The sequence below is a fragment of the Zingiber officinale genome, chromosome 3B (assembly GCF_018446385.1).
Source record: "Zingiber officinale cultivar Zhangliang chromosome 3B, Zo_v1.1, whole genome shotgun sequence".
NCBI classification, from domain to species: domain Eukaryota; kingdom Viridiplantae; phylum Streptophyta; class Magnoliopsida; order Zingiberales; family Zingiberaceae; genus Zingiber; species Zingiber officinale.
This window is the reverse complement of record NC_055991.1, coordinates 97,751,235-97,769,164: the sequence shown is the minus strand read 5'-3', so window position 1 is coordinate 97,769,164 and position 17,930 is coordinate 97,751,235. Positions and strand designations below refer to the sequence as shown.

The following is a 17,930-nucleotide window of genomic DNA, read 5'->3' as shown; positions in this document are numbered from 1 at the left end:
TCAATTCGTCCAAGGTTAACACGGAGAAAATAAATCATGAACGACTACTAACTTTTAAAATAATGACTAACATATAAAAAAAATATTTATCTCGTCTTTATCAAAATTCGAATCCCAGACTTAAATCACCTGCCTAGGGAGCATGTCAGAATGTCAACGGTAAAATAGAAATTTCACCAAGAAGCCTATACGATTTGGACCGTTCCAAAACGCCAGCGCGAATTATACATTTCTCAAAACTGTTGGTAAATTGCCGTAAAATAAATTGGAAGGACAAGAAGAGATAGAGGAGGGAAACAACCCTCGAACAGGATGTGGGCCTCTGCAGCTCCTGCTGCTCTCGTTGCGACGCGATTCCTACGGCCAAGAGAGAGCTGTTGCCGCTGCTGTGCCGACTCTTCATCTGCCTCCAATTCTATCCACGCCGCCAGCCGGAAGAAGGTGGTCGTTGTCGGCGCCGGTTGGGCCGGTCTCGCCTCGGCCCATCACCTCTGCAAGCAGGTTTGGAGTGGATCTTCATGTATGGAACCGGAGGAGCATTTAATCTATGAAAATCTAAATGAGGTTTCGTTAAATCCTTTTATTGATTACTCCAGGGCTTCGAAGTCACCCTCCTCGAATCCGGGAACAGCCCTGCTGAAGAAATCGGCGTTAAAGGTATGCTATATCTTGATGCTGCTTGTTTCCTCGAATTGCCGGAAGTTGTATAGTCATATTTAGCTACTGGCGACTTTAAATCCATTTGACGATGTTCAATTATGACATTTTGTTTTTCATTTCATTCCCTTTAAATGGTACTTTTTCTTACTCAGGATTTTGGCGTCCATATCGTAACCTTTTTTCTGCAATTGATGAACTTGGACTCCAGCCTTTTACCAAGTGGACCAGTTCAGCGCTTTACTCTCAAGAAGGAATGGAGGTACGTTTCATTAGGTATTACTTTCAAGGGTTCTATATATTTTCTCATTCATTTTTTGGATTGCACCTAGAAGGCTGGGACTAGGAGTGTCTAGTGTCAATCACTTTTGATCTATAAGAAGCGACTACATCTGATGAACATGAAAAAGAAGAAGATAAGTAATTTTCATGTCATTATGAGTAAAAAACGCTCCCTTACCAATGTTTGAGTGATATAACTTTGTATCAAGTTCAATGGAGGGAGCAAGTAGCCAACTCCAAATAGTTGGACAAATACAACTTGATGATCAAACTTCTCATCAATCGTCTTACTAATAATATCTGTCCCGTGTTCATTTTATTCTACTATGTAATTATTTGAAGTTCAATCCTTTGGTACGCTTTTTCTTTATATCAGTGTGCAGAGATAGCACAACATAGACTATATGTCAAACCTTATTCTTTAATCTATATGTCCACTATTTACTTGGTCATTTTCGTGCTTCTATACTGTTATTATTCTTGTCAACGAAGGATTCCCCAAATATCAGCATTAGTATCAGTTTTGGCCTTTTGGAGAAACATACAAACACAATTGGTTTCTTGTCAAATTGTGCAGGTCAAGTTTCCTATATTTAAGGATCTTACACAATTGCCAACGCCTCTTGGAGCACTCTTATATCCAGAAGTATGTCTGAGAACTGGTTCACATTTGTTTCAAAATTTTCATTATGTTATTATTGATGTTCCATAATTATTGTTCCTCTCGTCCTTAATATTTCCATGCAGTTTGTCAATCTTCCATTGGTAGATCGGTTAGCTTCTGTCCCTCTTATATCAGCAGGTACATTTTGAGCCTTTTATCTTTGATTAAAGTCAGTGTTAGATGATACACTTTGAATTTAATTTGAGATAGCAATTGTAGACTAACTAATTCTTGGTTTTTTCAGTTATCGATTTTGACAACACTGATACTGCTTGGAGAAAATATGACAAAAGTGAGGGAATTATCTTTATCATGTGTGGCATAAAGAGATATTATTCTTTGATCAGACATTAAAGAGATTGATGAAGGATTTTTGTAAATTACAGTGACTTCAAGGGAACTCTTTAAACAATATGGGTGTTCAGAAAGTCTTTTTCAAAAGGTCTTTGAACCCATGCTTCATGTGGGTTTATTTGCACCAGCAGAGCAATGTAGTGCAGCAGCAACCTTAGCAATGCTATATTACTATATTCTTTCTCATCAGGTGAGTTGTTTCTATTTTTCATGGTTTAAGGTTTTCAGTCATGCATTGTGCATGCTGTCTAACTATGAACAAATGTTATTTTTTTTCTTCCATTGTACACATGCTGTTTTTGTCTTGGATGATTTTGACACATGTTGCTCTGTACCATTATATAGCAAAATTTCGATGCAGTATGGTGTCGTGGAACCATTCAAGAAAAGATTTTCTTGCCATGGCTCGAGTCCATGAGATTAGAAGGCTTAAAATTTTGTGAAAACAAAAGCGTGACAGAGTTTATTGTAGATGAAGATACTGGTTGTGTTTCAGGACTAGTATGTGGAGAAGAAATATATAAAGCTGATGCAATAATTCTAGCTGTTGGTATCTCCACTCTTCAGTCCACTATACGCAGCAGGTAAGATAAGATATCTCTATTTGTCACAAGGGGAATGTAAAACAAGGGATTGCTTCATTTCTTCCTATGCATTGATTGATTGCTCTTCTGAAGTGGGCTATCTTCCTAAATGTGAATCATATTCTAAGCCTAGGATGTACCAAATTGTTGCCGGCTTAGATACGCTATTAGATTCTGCCATTAGTTTACATTATTAAACCCAATCTCATTCTTTTGCCATATGACCACTAAATTTCATCCTGTAGTTCTGTGCTACAATCACGACAGGAATTCCTGGGTGTTCTTAACCTTGCCACTGTGGATGTGGTCTCTGTTAAATTATGGTTTGATAGGAAGGTGAACAACAAAAAACTTTTTGTTTGTTTGTGTGCAAATATATATGGTGGTTGAACTTGCACTATTTGTGCATTTAATAGGTCAAAATTCCAAATGCAGCCAACATTTGCTCTGGCTTTGATGATTTAATTAGCTGGACTTTGCTAGATTTGAATTCAATATATGATGAATATCAAGATGAGCAAGCAACAGTTTTGGAAGTCGAAATTGTAAGTTCCAACCTTACAAGTTTTGATTATTTTTACTTGGTGAAAATATGCATGCTTGGCCACTGCATTAAAACTTGTAAGGGGTGAATAGATAGCGCACCTAATTTTTTTGTGTTCATACGCAACCATCGCCAAGCATGTGTATTCTAACAAAATAATCATACTTGGGGTGAATAGATAGTGACCTTATTGTGAGTTCCAACCTTAGTTTTGATTACCTCATACTTTTTTTTTTTTTAAAAAAAAAAAAAATATATATATATATATATATATATATATATATATATTTAACCTTATATCCCTTTTTGTTGCAGTATTGTGCCACTCAGCTGTTGGCATTAAAAGATGAGCAAATAGTTGCAAAAGTGGTGGCATATCTCTCTGATTGCATCAAAGATTTCAAAGAGGCCATTGTGGTGCAGCAAAATATAGTCAAACATGCCAAATCTGCAACTCACTTCTTTCCAGGTTAGTTTTTGATACTGCATATATCGAAGATGCAACAAATATTGTCTAAATCCCTTACTTTGGGAAGATGATGAACCATGGTTTAAAATTTATACCAAGAAGGCAAGAACCATACTGCACACAATTCAAAGTCAACCTTCCTTTCCTTTAGTAACTATTCAGGTTATTGCAAGTCCCTTCTTGATGTGCTCAACTTCTCCACTATTGACAAGAACCAACCTATGTTTTTTTACTAGTACTCAAATGTTCCTGGCCAAGGAGTCATACTGGAACCAACCTAATCTATTTTGGTGATAATAATAAAGTGCGCTGGATAATCTTGGTTCCAACATTGTGGCAAGAATGATTACATGATTTTAATGTTTGACAACAATTTGAAGCCAATTGGTTTAAACTAATTAACTTTCACTCTCGGAACTCTTTCTCACGTCGTTTAACTTGTACCTTTGTGTTTTCTCTCACTTTCTCTTGTACTTCCTCTCTTTTGTCCTTGTTCAAGTCTTACCAGTAATGGTAGATACACAATGGAAGTAAAAGAAATAAACTACAACACAATGCTAATAAGATCTCATGTAGTTAAGAGACCTTATTCTTTCTCCATCTCCATGTTCTATGATGTGTTCGGTGCTTCACTCCTTAATAGTTTCTACTAAATCATCTCTTCACAAGTGATAATGCAGTAAACCTCTACAAAGTAAAATAAACCTTGACCCAATTAATGGGATTTCACAAGATATCGTAAGTTTGACCCGTGACAAAGATTTCATTGATAATAAACATCACCTCTTTCCTATATAATGGAATGAAATCATGGGAACAAGTAAAATAACATATAGTTGGAAGATTGAATCCTTTTAATCTTTCTGCAATTTGCTGGATGCTTTTAGGCACTTGCTCAATATGAGCTTAAAGATTTTGGACGTTTACAATAACTTCTAAGTGCATTCACATCAGTTTCTCTATAATATCTTTAAAATTTGAGGTAAGCCACCCACTTTATTAAATTTAAACGGTCACTTTTCATTACACACTACATTAGCTATCCTAAAATTTCTATTATCTTCATTTTTTTTATTGTTTTCTTCTCTCTCTTCCACTTTTTTTATTATTATATTTGATATAGTAGAGAGTTTAATTGGAGAAAGAGATTGAAAAGAAATGAGAGAGATCGAAAAGAAATATTATTTTATTTTTAGAGTAGAGAGTTTCATTTTCTATAATTGGAGAAGCACTATAGCATAAATCTAAATTTAGAGAATTGAAAGGGAATATGATGTAAGTGGCTTTTTGACAAAAAAAATGCAAAATTTAGGGTAGTAACTTGTTTTACATAAGCTGGTGTGGATGTTCTAAGTGCCCATAAGGTCTTGAACTATACAAAACCTTTAATGGAGTATCTCTGGTTGTCTCTAGTCAACTAGAAAAAATTGATGCTCACAAGTGGCCTTGGCGAACAATGATTATATCTCTAGTTAGTTGAAATATTCTAGTCTAGTACTCAGCCTCCATACATCCTGTTGCTTCAATCAAACAATTTATTTGCCTCTATCTAGTCAACATATTAATCTAATTGACTGAAAATCACCTCTAGTTGATTGAAAACATTTGGAATCCCCTTTCACTTGGCTAACAGTCCATCAAGCCTACACAAAGGTTGAGACTTGAGTCGGTCAACAAGATACAACTTGGGAGACTATCCCATAGTTGAAGGTTTCACAACCATCAAGCAATAAGTAGCTCAACCACTACTTAAGCAACCACAATATTGTTCCAATGTGTAACTCAAAGATAAAAAAAATCAAAGATTACAATTACTCAATATAATCTATCATGATTCTCATAACTTAGAGTCTTCAGCTTCTCGAGTCCACTAAGCTCCAGTGCAGCAACCCAATTCAAGCATCATGACGATCTAAGTTTTCAACTTTCATGTCCACAGAGCTTTGCCCCAAGATTTAGTGCACCAATCTCTCGAGCACATGATCTCCAAGATCACCATGCCTATAACTCAATTCCATCAAGTTCATCGAGCTCCTTGCTCCACTCAATCCAGGCCTCTAGCCTTCAAGCGCACGATCTTCATGACCACCATATCCATAAGCTCCACTTGATCTAGTTCTCCAACCCTCAAGCCTACAATCTCTATTATAACCACATGATACACACATCAAAACACAAAAAGACATCTAACTTAAACCATATTGCGAATATATCTAACCTCCAACAATTTGTTTTAGGATTTAAAAGTTGATTTGTATAAAAGGATAAGCATCTAGGGTGAGTCTAGTTTACCTAAAGAGCTTGTTTCTATTGCTTTTAGGCTTGTAACAAGCTATTTGTATCAAGTTTATTGTTTTTTATGCTTTGTATCATGATTACCTCTGTTCTGTTTAGGTTGGAAGTTCTGGATTGTTGGTAAGAACTTGAACAAATGCACTGCCAGGTCTTAAAACATCCTAAATGTAATTAAGAGTATTGAAGATGTCATATTGGGTATTTCAGGTCATGTAGTTTACCAAAGATTATTGTTTAGCAACATAGTTGCAATAAGACCAAAGGTTCACCGACCCAACATTCACGTTTGTATCAATTTTATTCCAAATGCTCAGTTTGATTGCTAAAACTTGGTTTCTATCTGTTGCTTATATATCTAGGTGAATTAAACTTGTTTTATTGACTAAAACTGACTTTCTATAGTTGGTTAGTTGACTATGAGTTAGTCATTCGACTAAATATATATTTTGTTCAAACCCAACACCTGATTGATCAAATTTGGTCAATTAATTGAAGTGAACATCTTTCGGTGACTAATCTTGGTTTAGACAACTAAAATTTGTATTTTGATACATGCAAACGGGTTATTATGTTCGATGTCAGGCAACCAATGACCAATCATGCTTTAATTGACTAGTGTCTGACTAAAATTTTGACAATATTGGGAACATCTGTTTCATATACCTCTTGGAGATTATTTCTTTAGAAGAGAGCAATCATCTTCGTTCTTGTTCGCAAAAGCTTTCATTTGGAAAATCTTATTGTTTTTGCATCTATTTACCAGTGATCTTGAACTCTCCTTGCTGCAATTTCCTCGTTATCTTTCCCTTTTCCTGAAGGAAATATATAGATTAAGATCGGTGATATGACATGTTTAATATCTCAACAGATGCTCTTAAATAAATTTGGAAACGTCCCTTTTGGGAATGACAGCTCGTTGATAGCAATGAGGTTTTTGTTTTGTTTTTTTCCACAAGGCAGCGGATAACAATAAACTTCCAGAAAATTTGTTATTTAAATACACGTGGCTGAGTTACTAAATGCTATGCTTTTCTTGTTTTTACATCATAATTTCAAAAATTGAATGAACTAGAAGTGATATATATGCAGGTTCTTATAAACATATGATGCGCAGCTCAACTACATTCCCTAACTTGTTTGTGGCTGGAGACTGGATACTCAACCGACATGGATCATGGTCTAAGGTAATCCTCAAGCATCATACTCGGACAAATCGAAAACAATATGGAAATTGCAAGTGAAATTATTAACATAATACTGTGACACATATCAGGAGAAAGCTTATGTGACGGGACTTGAAGTTGCAAACAGAGTGGTGGACTATCTCGGAGAGGGAGAATTTGCCAAAATAATAGCAGTTGAAGAAGATGAAGCTCATTTTGATGCATTAAGAAGCCTCAATAGAAGATTTGTTGAGATAAGATCCCAGCTTCCAGTGTTTGAATACTTCCTCTAAAAGAATTGTTCCAAGTCTTCTTTTTTTATGAAATCCATTTTACAAATAATGGGGGGAAAAAAGTTTTGTTTTCTAAGCAGCTTCCTCTACTTGTGTCTTTATTTAATATTATAGTTTTACAGTTTACAAACTCTACCATATGAAAAATTAACTTGTTACAAATATATTTATTTCTAAGGTCATTAGGAATTGAGTTAACAAATCTGTTGTTGGTCATTGGAGCTAATAAATAATGTAGTAATTTTATTAGATTGCATATTCTTTGTGATGAAGTGACAATAAATCTAATAAAATCTTATTTGTTTTATTTGCCCTCTAATAAAAGACTGAAATACAGATTTTGTGCAGGATAGCTGGATGCTTACAGTTCAAATTTATGGCTACTTAGAACTTATTTCTAAAGTTTTAGTTTCTATTATTCAGTGTGTTCTGACCTAACTATAAGGTAGATAGATTCCATGTGCATCATATATGAGGGAAAACCTGTCTAATTAACATCATTGGATCCTGGGATAGAACTTTTTTTTTTCTTAGAGCATCCTTAAGGTATCAAACATAAAGAAGGATAATATGGACTTTGTGGCTTTAAATATCTTTCTAGGAGTGAGGACAAGAAAACTAGTGAAGGATTCCTAATCTCAAAAATGGTACTCCTTAGAATTGTTGCTTCAAAAAGGTTTAATTGAGATAAAGTTTGAAAAAAGAAAAGAAAAATTATGGAGAAAGTTTAGAATACTCTTTTATTAAGAAATATCATGCACTAGTAAATAGTTATAAATGTAAATTAGGATCCAAACATTTGAATGAACTAAAAGAGTTTTTGATTATCAAACATAAGATTGGAACACAACTCAAATTACAATGAGCTAAAGTAAATGATACACTTTCACCATATAGAATGCTATTAGCGAGTGAAAACTTAGCATTTTTTTTTCAAATTGACACAACATAGAGGCGAGGATAAAAGGGCTCCAATAGGTCTTAGGATCAATTCGTAGTAGGTGCAAAATGCCTTGTTGGGTGCGTGACCTCCCCCACGTAAAGGACCACTATGCTAAGTCCGGGGTGAGCATTATCACCTTTTGCTCCAAGAGATTAAAGACTAGACAAATTGAGAACCATATGTTTAAAACTCTCAAGATTAGAATGACCAAGATGATGGTGTATCTAAAGATCATGACACTGTCAAAAGAGATGAAGATTATTAAAGTACATATAGTTAGTATAGTTTGAGACTCATGCCCTTCATCAATAAATTTGCTTGTAATCCTGGATGAAAATCAAAAGTGATATTGATGGTTGTGGAACAATTTAAGGATTTGATGATTTTTATAATGGATAATAAACTCAATAAAATTCAAGCATATAAAATAGAGGAAAAGGATGATAAAGATGGAAGCCAAATATTCTCAAATGACTTTAATTATGCATGAATGACACTCATTGGCTATTATCACATTGAGAGGACATGTTGGTAGTATAAGAAGAGGGAAAGACTAAATGCTAAAAAAAAGTGTGCTTCGAGACCTTCTAATCTCGAATTCAAGGATTACTTTAATGTGTGAGATAAATAGATGTGCTTTTATAGATTATACTGATAACTAGTTGAGATGAGACATTGGCAATAATTTGGAAATTGAAGAAAGTGTGACTATCTGGTAGTAGCAATTTCAATGGTATAATAAAACTATGTGCGTCATACGTTTCCATATTTGTGTTTCCTAAATTATAAAAAAAATTATGTGAAATCTAAATTTACTCAAGAAAATTATATTTAAACAAAATGTGTTGGGAATTTTTTTTGTTGTTGATTATGAGATAATTTTGAGCTAATAAAGAGGATATTTAGTTAAAGAGTTGTTTGAACTCAAATTAAGTTCATTTGAATCCAAATTGATCACTTTTGGATTATACTCAAGTTGAATCTAAAATTAAAATTATGTTCATTTTAGTCAGCATCTAGGGATTTTTCTATATAGATAGGAGGAACCTCTTTCTTGGCAAAACCCTACCCAACCCCTTTCCCTATTGGTGTTGCACACCTTTGCCACCTCTCAGTCCTCTCCTTTTCTTAGACAATGTAGTGTTCCTTCCTTTAGGGATCCTCTTCCTGACCATGTGACACATTATTCTGATAAGTATACCTTGTCAGTGACGGAGTGGTGCTGTCACCCTTAGCTACAAGTGCCACGCCCCTTTCAGTTGTGTTCGACGCTACACATTGTAGTGTTCAAATCACTACAAATGCGAGCCACTTTCAGTTATTTTTCAATGACAATGATGATTTGTTCAAATCATCATTGTCATTTTCAACATGCGAGCCACTGCACATGAATCCTAGTTGCAAGGCGCCCCTTCCTCTTGTTTATTATGAGTACTTTTTTACTAGAATTGAATTTGAGGGATTTGAAGCCATAATTTGTATCCTTTTCATAAGGCGTTCAAATTGTTTCCTTAATTTGACTTATAGAGTTCAATCTTCTATCAGTACGTAAGGCCAGTAGTTCAATCTTCTAGAGATAAGCAGATTTTAAAGAGTGTCATTGAAAAATATAATTATAATAAGTCAATGAAATCACTTTTTTATTCATGATCTTGTGCACAACAACGATTGTAGTAAAAGGTTTTTTTGCTTTAATGCTAGATTGAGTAAAGATGTAAGACGGTCATAAAGCATGAAGTGATGCTATTGAAGTTTCCCTATTCATAGTGATCCTGAGAGAAAATATTGACTTCGATGAATGACCAATACATCTTATATCTATGTAATGTGATAGTAATCGGTAATCTTACGCACGTAAACATAGTGATGTTTTAACAAATTCATAGACGGGTCGTTGGAGAAACATCACACTAGGCATGACTGAGGACTTATTTGATTTGGTTCCAAATGTCTGAGTGTCTCATGTTGCTTGCTGCACCTGATCCTTTTACTTAATATTACTAATGTCATCTTATGAGTATCAACATGCTTTGACACTTCTTGATTGAACCCTTGAAAGGGTTAAATATACACTTATTGAATGAGTAGGAACATTTTGCTAGTTTTATGGAGTTGAATGAATAATTTACATAACAATGATCACTCATAATAAAAGGGAAATCAGTTAAGAAGTGTTCTCAAGTTTGCCTCTCATTCAGTGGAACATGGTTATATTGAACAAACACTTGGACATGAGATAGACACTAATCCAAGCCCTAGAGGTGTGTTGTGCTACTTATGAGTGATACGATGAATTCAATTGGGAAGTCCGCAAAAAGGAGCATTCATTAGCCTATTATTTACTACGAATGAGTGAATTTAGGCAATCCATTAAAATAATTCAACAAGCCCTAGAAGGAATTCCTAACGAACTCTGAAAATTTAGAAGTCCGGCACTTTGGTAGAGCAAAAAATTTTGAATGGAATGATTTTAAATATAGAATTATCAATAAATTATCGAACCGCCTATCTAAAGTTTTGAAATACCCAAATCATATATCCAAGTTTCAAAATTATCAAATCATGTATCCCATACCAATTTTACCCCTCTTTACTATACCAAATTGATTGCTATAGTGTAGCAATCAATTCGAGATACTATTCATTAGCACAGTAAGGTCCCGAATTAATTGCTACAGTGTAGCAATCGATAAGGTTTTTTAAATGATCAATTTATATTCAAAAAATCACTACTCTCAATATAATTTATCAAATTAATGTTTGAAAGGATAGATATAATTAGGAGAATTAGACAAACACATAAGAGTTGGTTTCATGTCGTTCCGAGCTTTTTAGGTCTATTAGTCGGTTTTGGTCGAAACTGGCTAATGGACCTATAGAACTCGGAATGATATGGAATCAAGTCTTGTGTATTCGTCTAGTTCTCCTAATTATATTCATACTCTCAAATATAATTTGACCTAATATATCGAGAACTGTGATTTTTTTAACACGAATTAAATTTTTTGGACACATGTTCAAAAAATTCGTCTAACCCAAGAGGGAATAGTTGGCGTCCGTCTAACCCAAAGTTTCACTGGAAATCCAAAAGTCAAGATTACATAGTCCAAATTGAACTAACCCTTTTGTACTAATTATTATTATTATGTTTTTTGTACTAACTCTGTGATACAGATTTAAGTTTTTAGACCAAGGTGATCTAGACACCTGGAAGGGATCCAAGCGCCTGGGACTGAGGGGCCTGGAAGGAAAAGAGGCTATGCCGAGATTCGAACCCCAGACCTCAAGTTGGTAGTACCTCATGCGTTAGCCACTAGACTGTACAAGGAGACAACCGACGACTACGCTCAAATGTAGATTCGCTACATTAACGAACCCCTAGTGTCGGCCCCACGGATATGGAGAGAAGTACATGCAGGTACACAAGCGTCAAGCGCATGGTGGGGTAAACCTCAGGTTGTCAGTTCCTGAGAATCGACCCCTGGCCATTACGCTAGAGATGCATGCGTCTACTGTCTGTGCTACACCCTGGGGGCATCGATGACGACTACACTCAAGTCATCAGTATACTTAGTTTATTTAATTGCGCCCCCAGGGCGTAGAGCTGATGGTGAGCGCATGACATCTCTGGCGTAATGGCCAAGGATAGATTTTCAGAAACTGACGACCTAGGCGCATGGCATCTCGGTACACTTGGTTTATTTGAGATGTCATGCACCCACCGTCTGTGCTACGTCCTTGGTTTATTTAATTGTATTTTCAATTCAGTATATTTTGTAAATCTTCGTGTTATTAGTGAATTGCCCAATGAAAACACTTAGTGAGTGCGAGCCTTGGACTAGTAGTCGTCGGGCTACGAACCAAGTAAAAAGAAATTATCTTAGCATTGTTTATGTTCTATCTTATTTCCACTACATTATCTCTTTAGTTTTCTAAAAAGGTAAAAAAGTGACCAACACTATTCACCCCCTCCCTTCCTCTAGTGCTTCTTTCGATCCTACAATTGATATCAAAGCAGGGAGTGCTCTGAATTAGTGCAACCACCATTCGAGCAATTTTTATCGTTTTCAATTTTCTTATTGTTAATTAGAATCGATGTAATCACTCCTAATAATTTTTTTTTATGTGTTTCTTTTGTTTCTCGAAGTTGGTGCAACACCACTCGAGTAATTTTCTCTCTTTTTCGTTATACTTCTCCCTCACTATTAATCCAAGATCAAGTCTTGGTACATTCTATATCATTTTTTTTTACAAGAGTTACTTTAAATGACCCATTAAGATGGCTACAATACCATTTGACTATCTCTCTTTTCCAACGAAGATTTCAGCTATTGGAAGAGTCGGATGGAGTTTCACTTGAAAACTCAAGTGGAAATGTGAATTATAATCCAAACTGGATTCACTCTCCCCACCCAAGACAAAGTACCACTCGCCTATGAGAAATGGGACGTGCCAACAAGAAAGAATATTAAGGTAGATGCAAAAACGACTCAAACTCTCTAGTGCTACTTGACCAAAGAGGAGTTGAACTGAGCCGAACCCTTCATCAACACAAAGAACCTATGGGAGAAGCTGATCGAGTCATCCGAAGGCACTTTCGATACAAATGTATGTAATCGTGATTTATTGTTAAATAAATTGTATAATATAAAAATATAGGAAAAAGAGTCGGCAAGCCAATTACATGCTCGGATCCAGGACCTCCTAAATGGACTCCACACAATTGGACAACAAATCGAAAACCGTGACATTATAAGGGTATGTTTTAAAAGTCTTTCCTAGGAATACACTGTGAACATCTATGGTAGATGCTTATAAGGTTTCCAATAACCTTTCAATTATTAAATTAGACGAGTTATTTTCTAAATTTGAATTACATGAACAATCCAATGCTACTCCGGCCAAAAAAGGTATTGGTTTGATTGCAGAAAAATTCAAAGCCCAAGTCTAGAATCGAACTTGAATCCGAAGACGTGTCGGATTTAGAAGACAGTGAGGAAATAACCTCCAAACTAGTCAATCTAGTTTAAAAATGCTTAAAAAGAAGAAGTTGATCCAATCAAAGAGCAAGCTATCGGGTCCGAATTGAACCACGATAATGACTTGCTATGGGTGTAATAAGAAATGACACTACAAGCCGGAATGCCCGAACATAAAGGAAACCAAAAATCAAAGAAGAAGCAAGGCCCTAAAAGCAACGTGGCCTGAGTCATCGGAAAAGTTAGACGAAGAAGAACAAACTCAAACGAGTTTATTGGCACTATTAGTACAAGCTCACATTGCCGAAACTGAATTCGAACTCGAGTCCGAGACCGAATTTGAAGTCGAGTTCGAATCAAGCCACGGATCCGTATTCGGATCATAATATTCAAACCCCACTGTAAGTCCTAAATTAGTTGACATTGTATAATATGATATCGTATTTAACTCAAAATTAGCCAAGTCAAATGTCTGGATCAAGTCACTCCAAAAGGAGGTAACAATCCTTAAGGAAATTACTAGTCCAAGTTCTTCAACTGAACAAGTTCAAAGTGGAACTTCAACTCAAGTTTAACAACTTGAGGAAAAAAAATTTACCTTGAAAAATCAAGTTGAAGGCCTTAAAAGATCATTGGAACTGTTCACTTCGGGCTCCAATTACCTTGATATGGTACTTGGAACTCAAAGGGTTGTATACAATCAATACAAACTTGGATACAAGGTTAAGACTCGATTCAAATCATATATATCTTTAGTGAATCGAAACACTAGAAATCAAGTCCAAGCATGAGTTCCTAAAATAATCTTGAGTAATCAAGCTGAACCAAATCAATATTGGATCCCCAAGAATCAGATTCACTATCTAGATAGACCTTATCAAGGTATGATTCAGGGGTAAACAATATAAAAATAATTTTTGTTGTTAGATAAACTTGCTGCTTGATTGATTTACTGCTTTTATTATTATTACATGCTTAATTTCATTCTTGCTTAGGTTAGAATGGTTAGTTAAGGACTTAGGTTTGCTTGACACTTGCCCAACATAGTAATAGGGTAAGGTGAAATAATAGTATGTTAGGGAAGCCTAGTCTAAGTAATCAGGTAAGGTAAGGTAAGAAGTATCTTACTTGATTTGCTAAGTTAAGTGGAACTAACTGAAGCTATCTCGCCATAACCTAAACTAATTAGACTAAAGTTTCTCAATTGATTAACTAAGTATTCACTACAACAGAAATGATAAGCGACAACAGATAAAATTTGTTGTCTTTGCCCTTTAAAAAATGTTGCAATTGACACTATTGTTAAAAGTACGCTAAAGTTTTTAGCGTGATAGACAACAGTTTTGCAACGATTTTAAACTGTTGTTTTTTAATATCAAAGACAATAATTTCGCAGCGTTTAAAAATCGTTGTCTTTAGTTGTTTTTTTCATAATATTTCAAAATCGTTGTCTTTAATTATTTTTTTTAATAGTTAAAAATTATTGTCTTTATAAGAAAAAATGATGTCTCTTTATTAAACATAATTAACTGTACAAAAGAAGAAGATTTATAAAATTATATCAACTAAGATTTACAAAATTAACTGTAGGAAGAAATTTACCCCAATACTCCTTGAGCAATCTTAAGCTTTACAAAATTATTTGTACACATCACTAACCAAGTAACTGGTTCTGATTGCTATCACAAATTTCAATAGACATAGCAATTATGACATACAAAGCAGAGTGCAAACTTATTGGAATATCCATCTATGAAGTTTACTTCTCCTTTGCAGTCTGTTCAAATGTCTCTCTAAGAACAAGCTCTGGGACATCATCATCTTCTTCTCCACCTTTAGCAGTAGGAGCAACATGAGGTGTTTGTTTTTGGAATTGCTCGGCGAGCCTCCGTATCTAAGTTATCAGGACATGTGTGACCAAGTGAAGATCAGAAAACACAAATTGTTTTCATGAAGCATGTTGAAAGATTACAAGAGCAAGTCAAAGAAGATTATAACTAGTGACATATATGATTCTCAAGTACAATTGTTGCATTTCATAGAAGTTAGCCATGGAATCATATTACAATGAGAAGACTTGCTAATGTCCTAATGCAGGATAATATTCTTTCATATGTGGAAGAAAGAGGTTTATTAATATTTCACCGAGTTAGCCAAAACATATTAAACTAAGAATAGAATGTACAAGGGGCTGAGAAAGATGTATATTTGTTCACGTGCATAGCTAAACATTTCCCTTATCAATGTTGCACTTTCACCTATATATTTGTCAATTATAGCACTTGATACAACCTATGAATAGAAAAAGGTTACTATTTTGGAAAGAGTAGTTACCAAATTATTTTAAGTTATAAACAGCAGCAAACCTTCAAAAAGTTTGCATCTATATTACTAGCAATTGCTCTAGCCAGCAATGTCTTCCCAGTTCTCGGAGGACCATATAGTAGGACTCCCTGCATTACTAATATAAGCTTAAAAAGAGGCCATAAGATAACATAATAGTAAAATATACACAGTTCTATCCCTTTACAAGGTCAATTAAATGGAGAGAGAAATCACAAGATTCGGTTATAACACAAGAAGAAACTTAGTTAAATTTTATACTACCAAACTAACCTTAATTTCAGCTGTCAGCTTCTCCTTGTCAACTTTGCTCCTTCAGCCAGCAACATACCGAGGCCCACTGCTTGCCTTAACAATGACTACAACATAAAAAGAACATCAATGATCTAGAGCTTAAGTTTCTCAAACCTCTCTTCAAGCCATTACATAACTCATTGTAGGCTTAAATGATTAAATGCTTGATTGTCTGATCAAACAAAGCACTTTAAATAACAACTTTTTTTTACCCTTCATAAAAAAATCCTAACAACTAAACATTCATTAATATAAAACAAAGACTAACAAGGATTTACAATCAATCGTAGGCAATCGCAATTGGTGCAAAAGAAAGAATAAGAAACTTAATTAGTGTCCTCATACTTAGCTATCACTCATTTGGGGTGAGAACTAAGAAACAGAAGGTATTGACTTGACTGATCTTCCAGATCTCTACAATTTAAATCACATGTAATACATGCTATAACTACAGATGCATAAACAATAGATTTAAGGATATGCAAACAATAAATAGGATGTCCACTCTGGTTTGTATTTCAGAAAATAAATGAAAAAGAAAATTGTTTGTAACAATATAATATATGATACAAAAAGTGTAATTGGTTTATACTCACAAGGCTCGTTATCAAGTGGCCTAAGAACCTCTCCAATTATTTGCCCAACATTTTGGAGAGACTTCAGATCATCTTCGGTTTTACTGAATTCCTTCTTTGTGGTCTTCAAAGTCTCCCTTACTGCATTATGATGCAACTAGACTTCATTATAGTACCACAATCATTACCATATGGTGGCAGCAAACAGTTAACGAATTCAATTGCAAAGAGCATAATTTAATAGGCATGTAATTTTTTTTCAACAATCCTATGGGATTTTACTGAACCAGTGATATATGTGGCCCTTGGTTGTTTCAACACCATTGTATGTATTCTAAAACAATCAGAATTAGAGGTTGCTTCTAGTGATATACAGATCTATAATGCCGAACAACACCCTTTGTTCACTAAAATCAAAACATGAACACATGAGAAATGCGATGGACAAAATGTGAGTTTACACTTTGATTATGTAATTAAATATGAGTGTCGTGATTCTTATACATGTTTCAGGATATCAGCTTGTGGCCCTATCACATTTCTAAAAGTCAAATAAAAGAATATTTCCTTAAGTGAATGTACAAGAATAAAAATGTACGACAAACAAAGCAACATGATAAAACTTTTCTAACCTCAAAAGGATCAAGGTCTGCTTATGTCTAAAAAGCAAACCCATTTTACCTTGTAAAAAAAAATATATAAGGTTGGACATTGAAGTTAAAACGTCATATATTGTCCGGTCACCACAAGTTAACATAGCTAATCACAATTTAATAAACAAATAAAAATTTGAATTCTTCTACATCTAATCTAACAAGTCAGAAAGCAAGTAACATGAAGACCTGCTAGTTCTGCAAGATTGGATATTGAAGCTGAAAACTTATATATTGTTCGATCACCACAAACTAATATAGCAACAAAGATCAAACCACTATTCACTAAACTCAAAACAAGCAGAGAGCTGTGGAGAGGAGTTAAGCAGAGAGGTTTACGGAGACTTGCCAGTCCTCCAAGATTCACTTCCCCAAAGACTTGTCAGTCCTCCAAAATTTGGCATAGAGGAGTTAGGTGGAGAGGAGTTCGGAGGACAGGTATGCAGAGAGGGGTTCGCTAGAAAGGGCTTGGACGAAGATGCTTAGGGATTCGGCAGAGTGAAGAGTGAAGAGATTGTAGGTCGAGAGGGCTGGGTTTGGGAAGGGAAGGTGTTTAGGGTTTTGGCTTAAAAATTTCGACGAGAGGGAAAGAAAAATGCGAAGGGGGGCAGGGAATTCAAAAAACCACTCAAAGAGTTCACAAATCGTTGTTTTTGACTAAAAATAATGCTTAAAGACAATGATTTTTATTAAAATCATTTTAAAAAGGTAAAAAAAATAACGATTTTACATATCGTTGTTTAAGTGTTGTTGAATAAGAATTTTTTTATAGTGATTCAATCTCTTGAATCATCTTCATCTTAGAAAGTGTTCGTTAATCCGATTAAGAAATCCCCTA

General features: G+C 34.8%; 1 protein-coding gene and 1 long non-coding RNA gene across 4 annotated transcripts; one reads left to right on the top strand and one right to left on the bottom strand.

Moving 5' to 3' along the window:
• Window positions 1-258: 258 nt before the first annotated feature.
• LOC121967154 (phytoene dehydrogenase-like) lies at window positions 259-15,282 on the top strand. 3 transcript variants are annotated; one of them, XM_042517205.1, is made up of 14 exons: window positions 259-501; window positions 597-657; window positions 813-919; window positions 1,517-1,585; window positions 1,687-1,741; window positions 1,848-1,895; window positions 1,990-2,147; window positions 2,303-2,541; window positions 2,787-2,877; window positions 2,958-3,086; window positions 3,401-3,554; window positions 6,939-7,033; window positions 7,123-7,266; window positions 15,004-15,282. In XM_042517205.1, the coding sequence occupies exons 1-14, from the start codon at window positions 313-315 to the stop codon at window positions 15,022-15,024; spliced, it is 1,560 nt and encodes a 519-aa protein (XP_042373139.1). In that variant the 5' UTR covers window positions 259-312; the 3' UTR covers window positions 15,025-15,282. The 3 variants fall into 3 exon arrangements, with proteins under 3 accessions (XP_042373139.1, XP_042373138.1, XP_042373140.1); XM_042517204.1 differs by lacking the exon at window positions 15,004-15,282 and having other exon boundaries at window positions 7,123-7,612; XM_042517206.1 differs by lacking the exon at window positions 15,004-15,282 and having other exon boundaries at window positions 6,964-7,033; window positions 7,123-7,285.
• On the bottom strand, window positions 15,283-16,964 carry LOC121967155. Its single transcript, XR_006107659.1, has 4 exons — window positions 16,461-16,964; window positions 15,844-15,929; window positions 15,594-15,680; window positions 15,283-15,519 (listed from the first exon to the last, which is right to left on the bottom strand). It is a non-coding gene; the product is annotated as an uncharacterized LOC121967155 (long non-coding RNA).
• Between the last annotated feature and the right edge of the window lie 966 nt (window positions 16,965-17,930).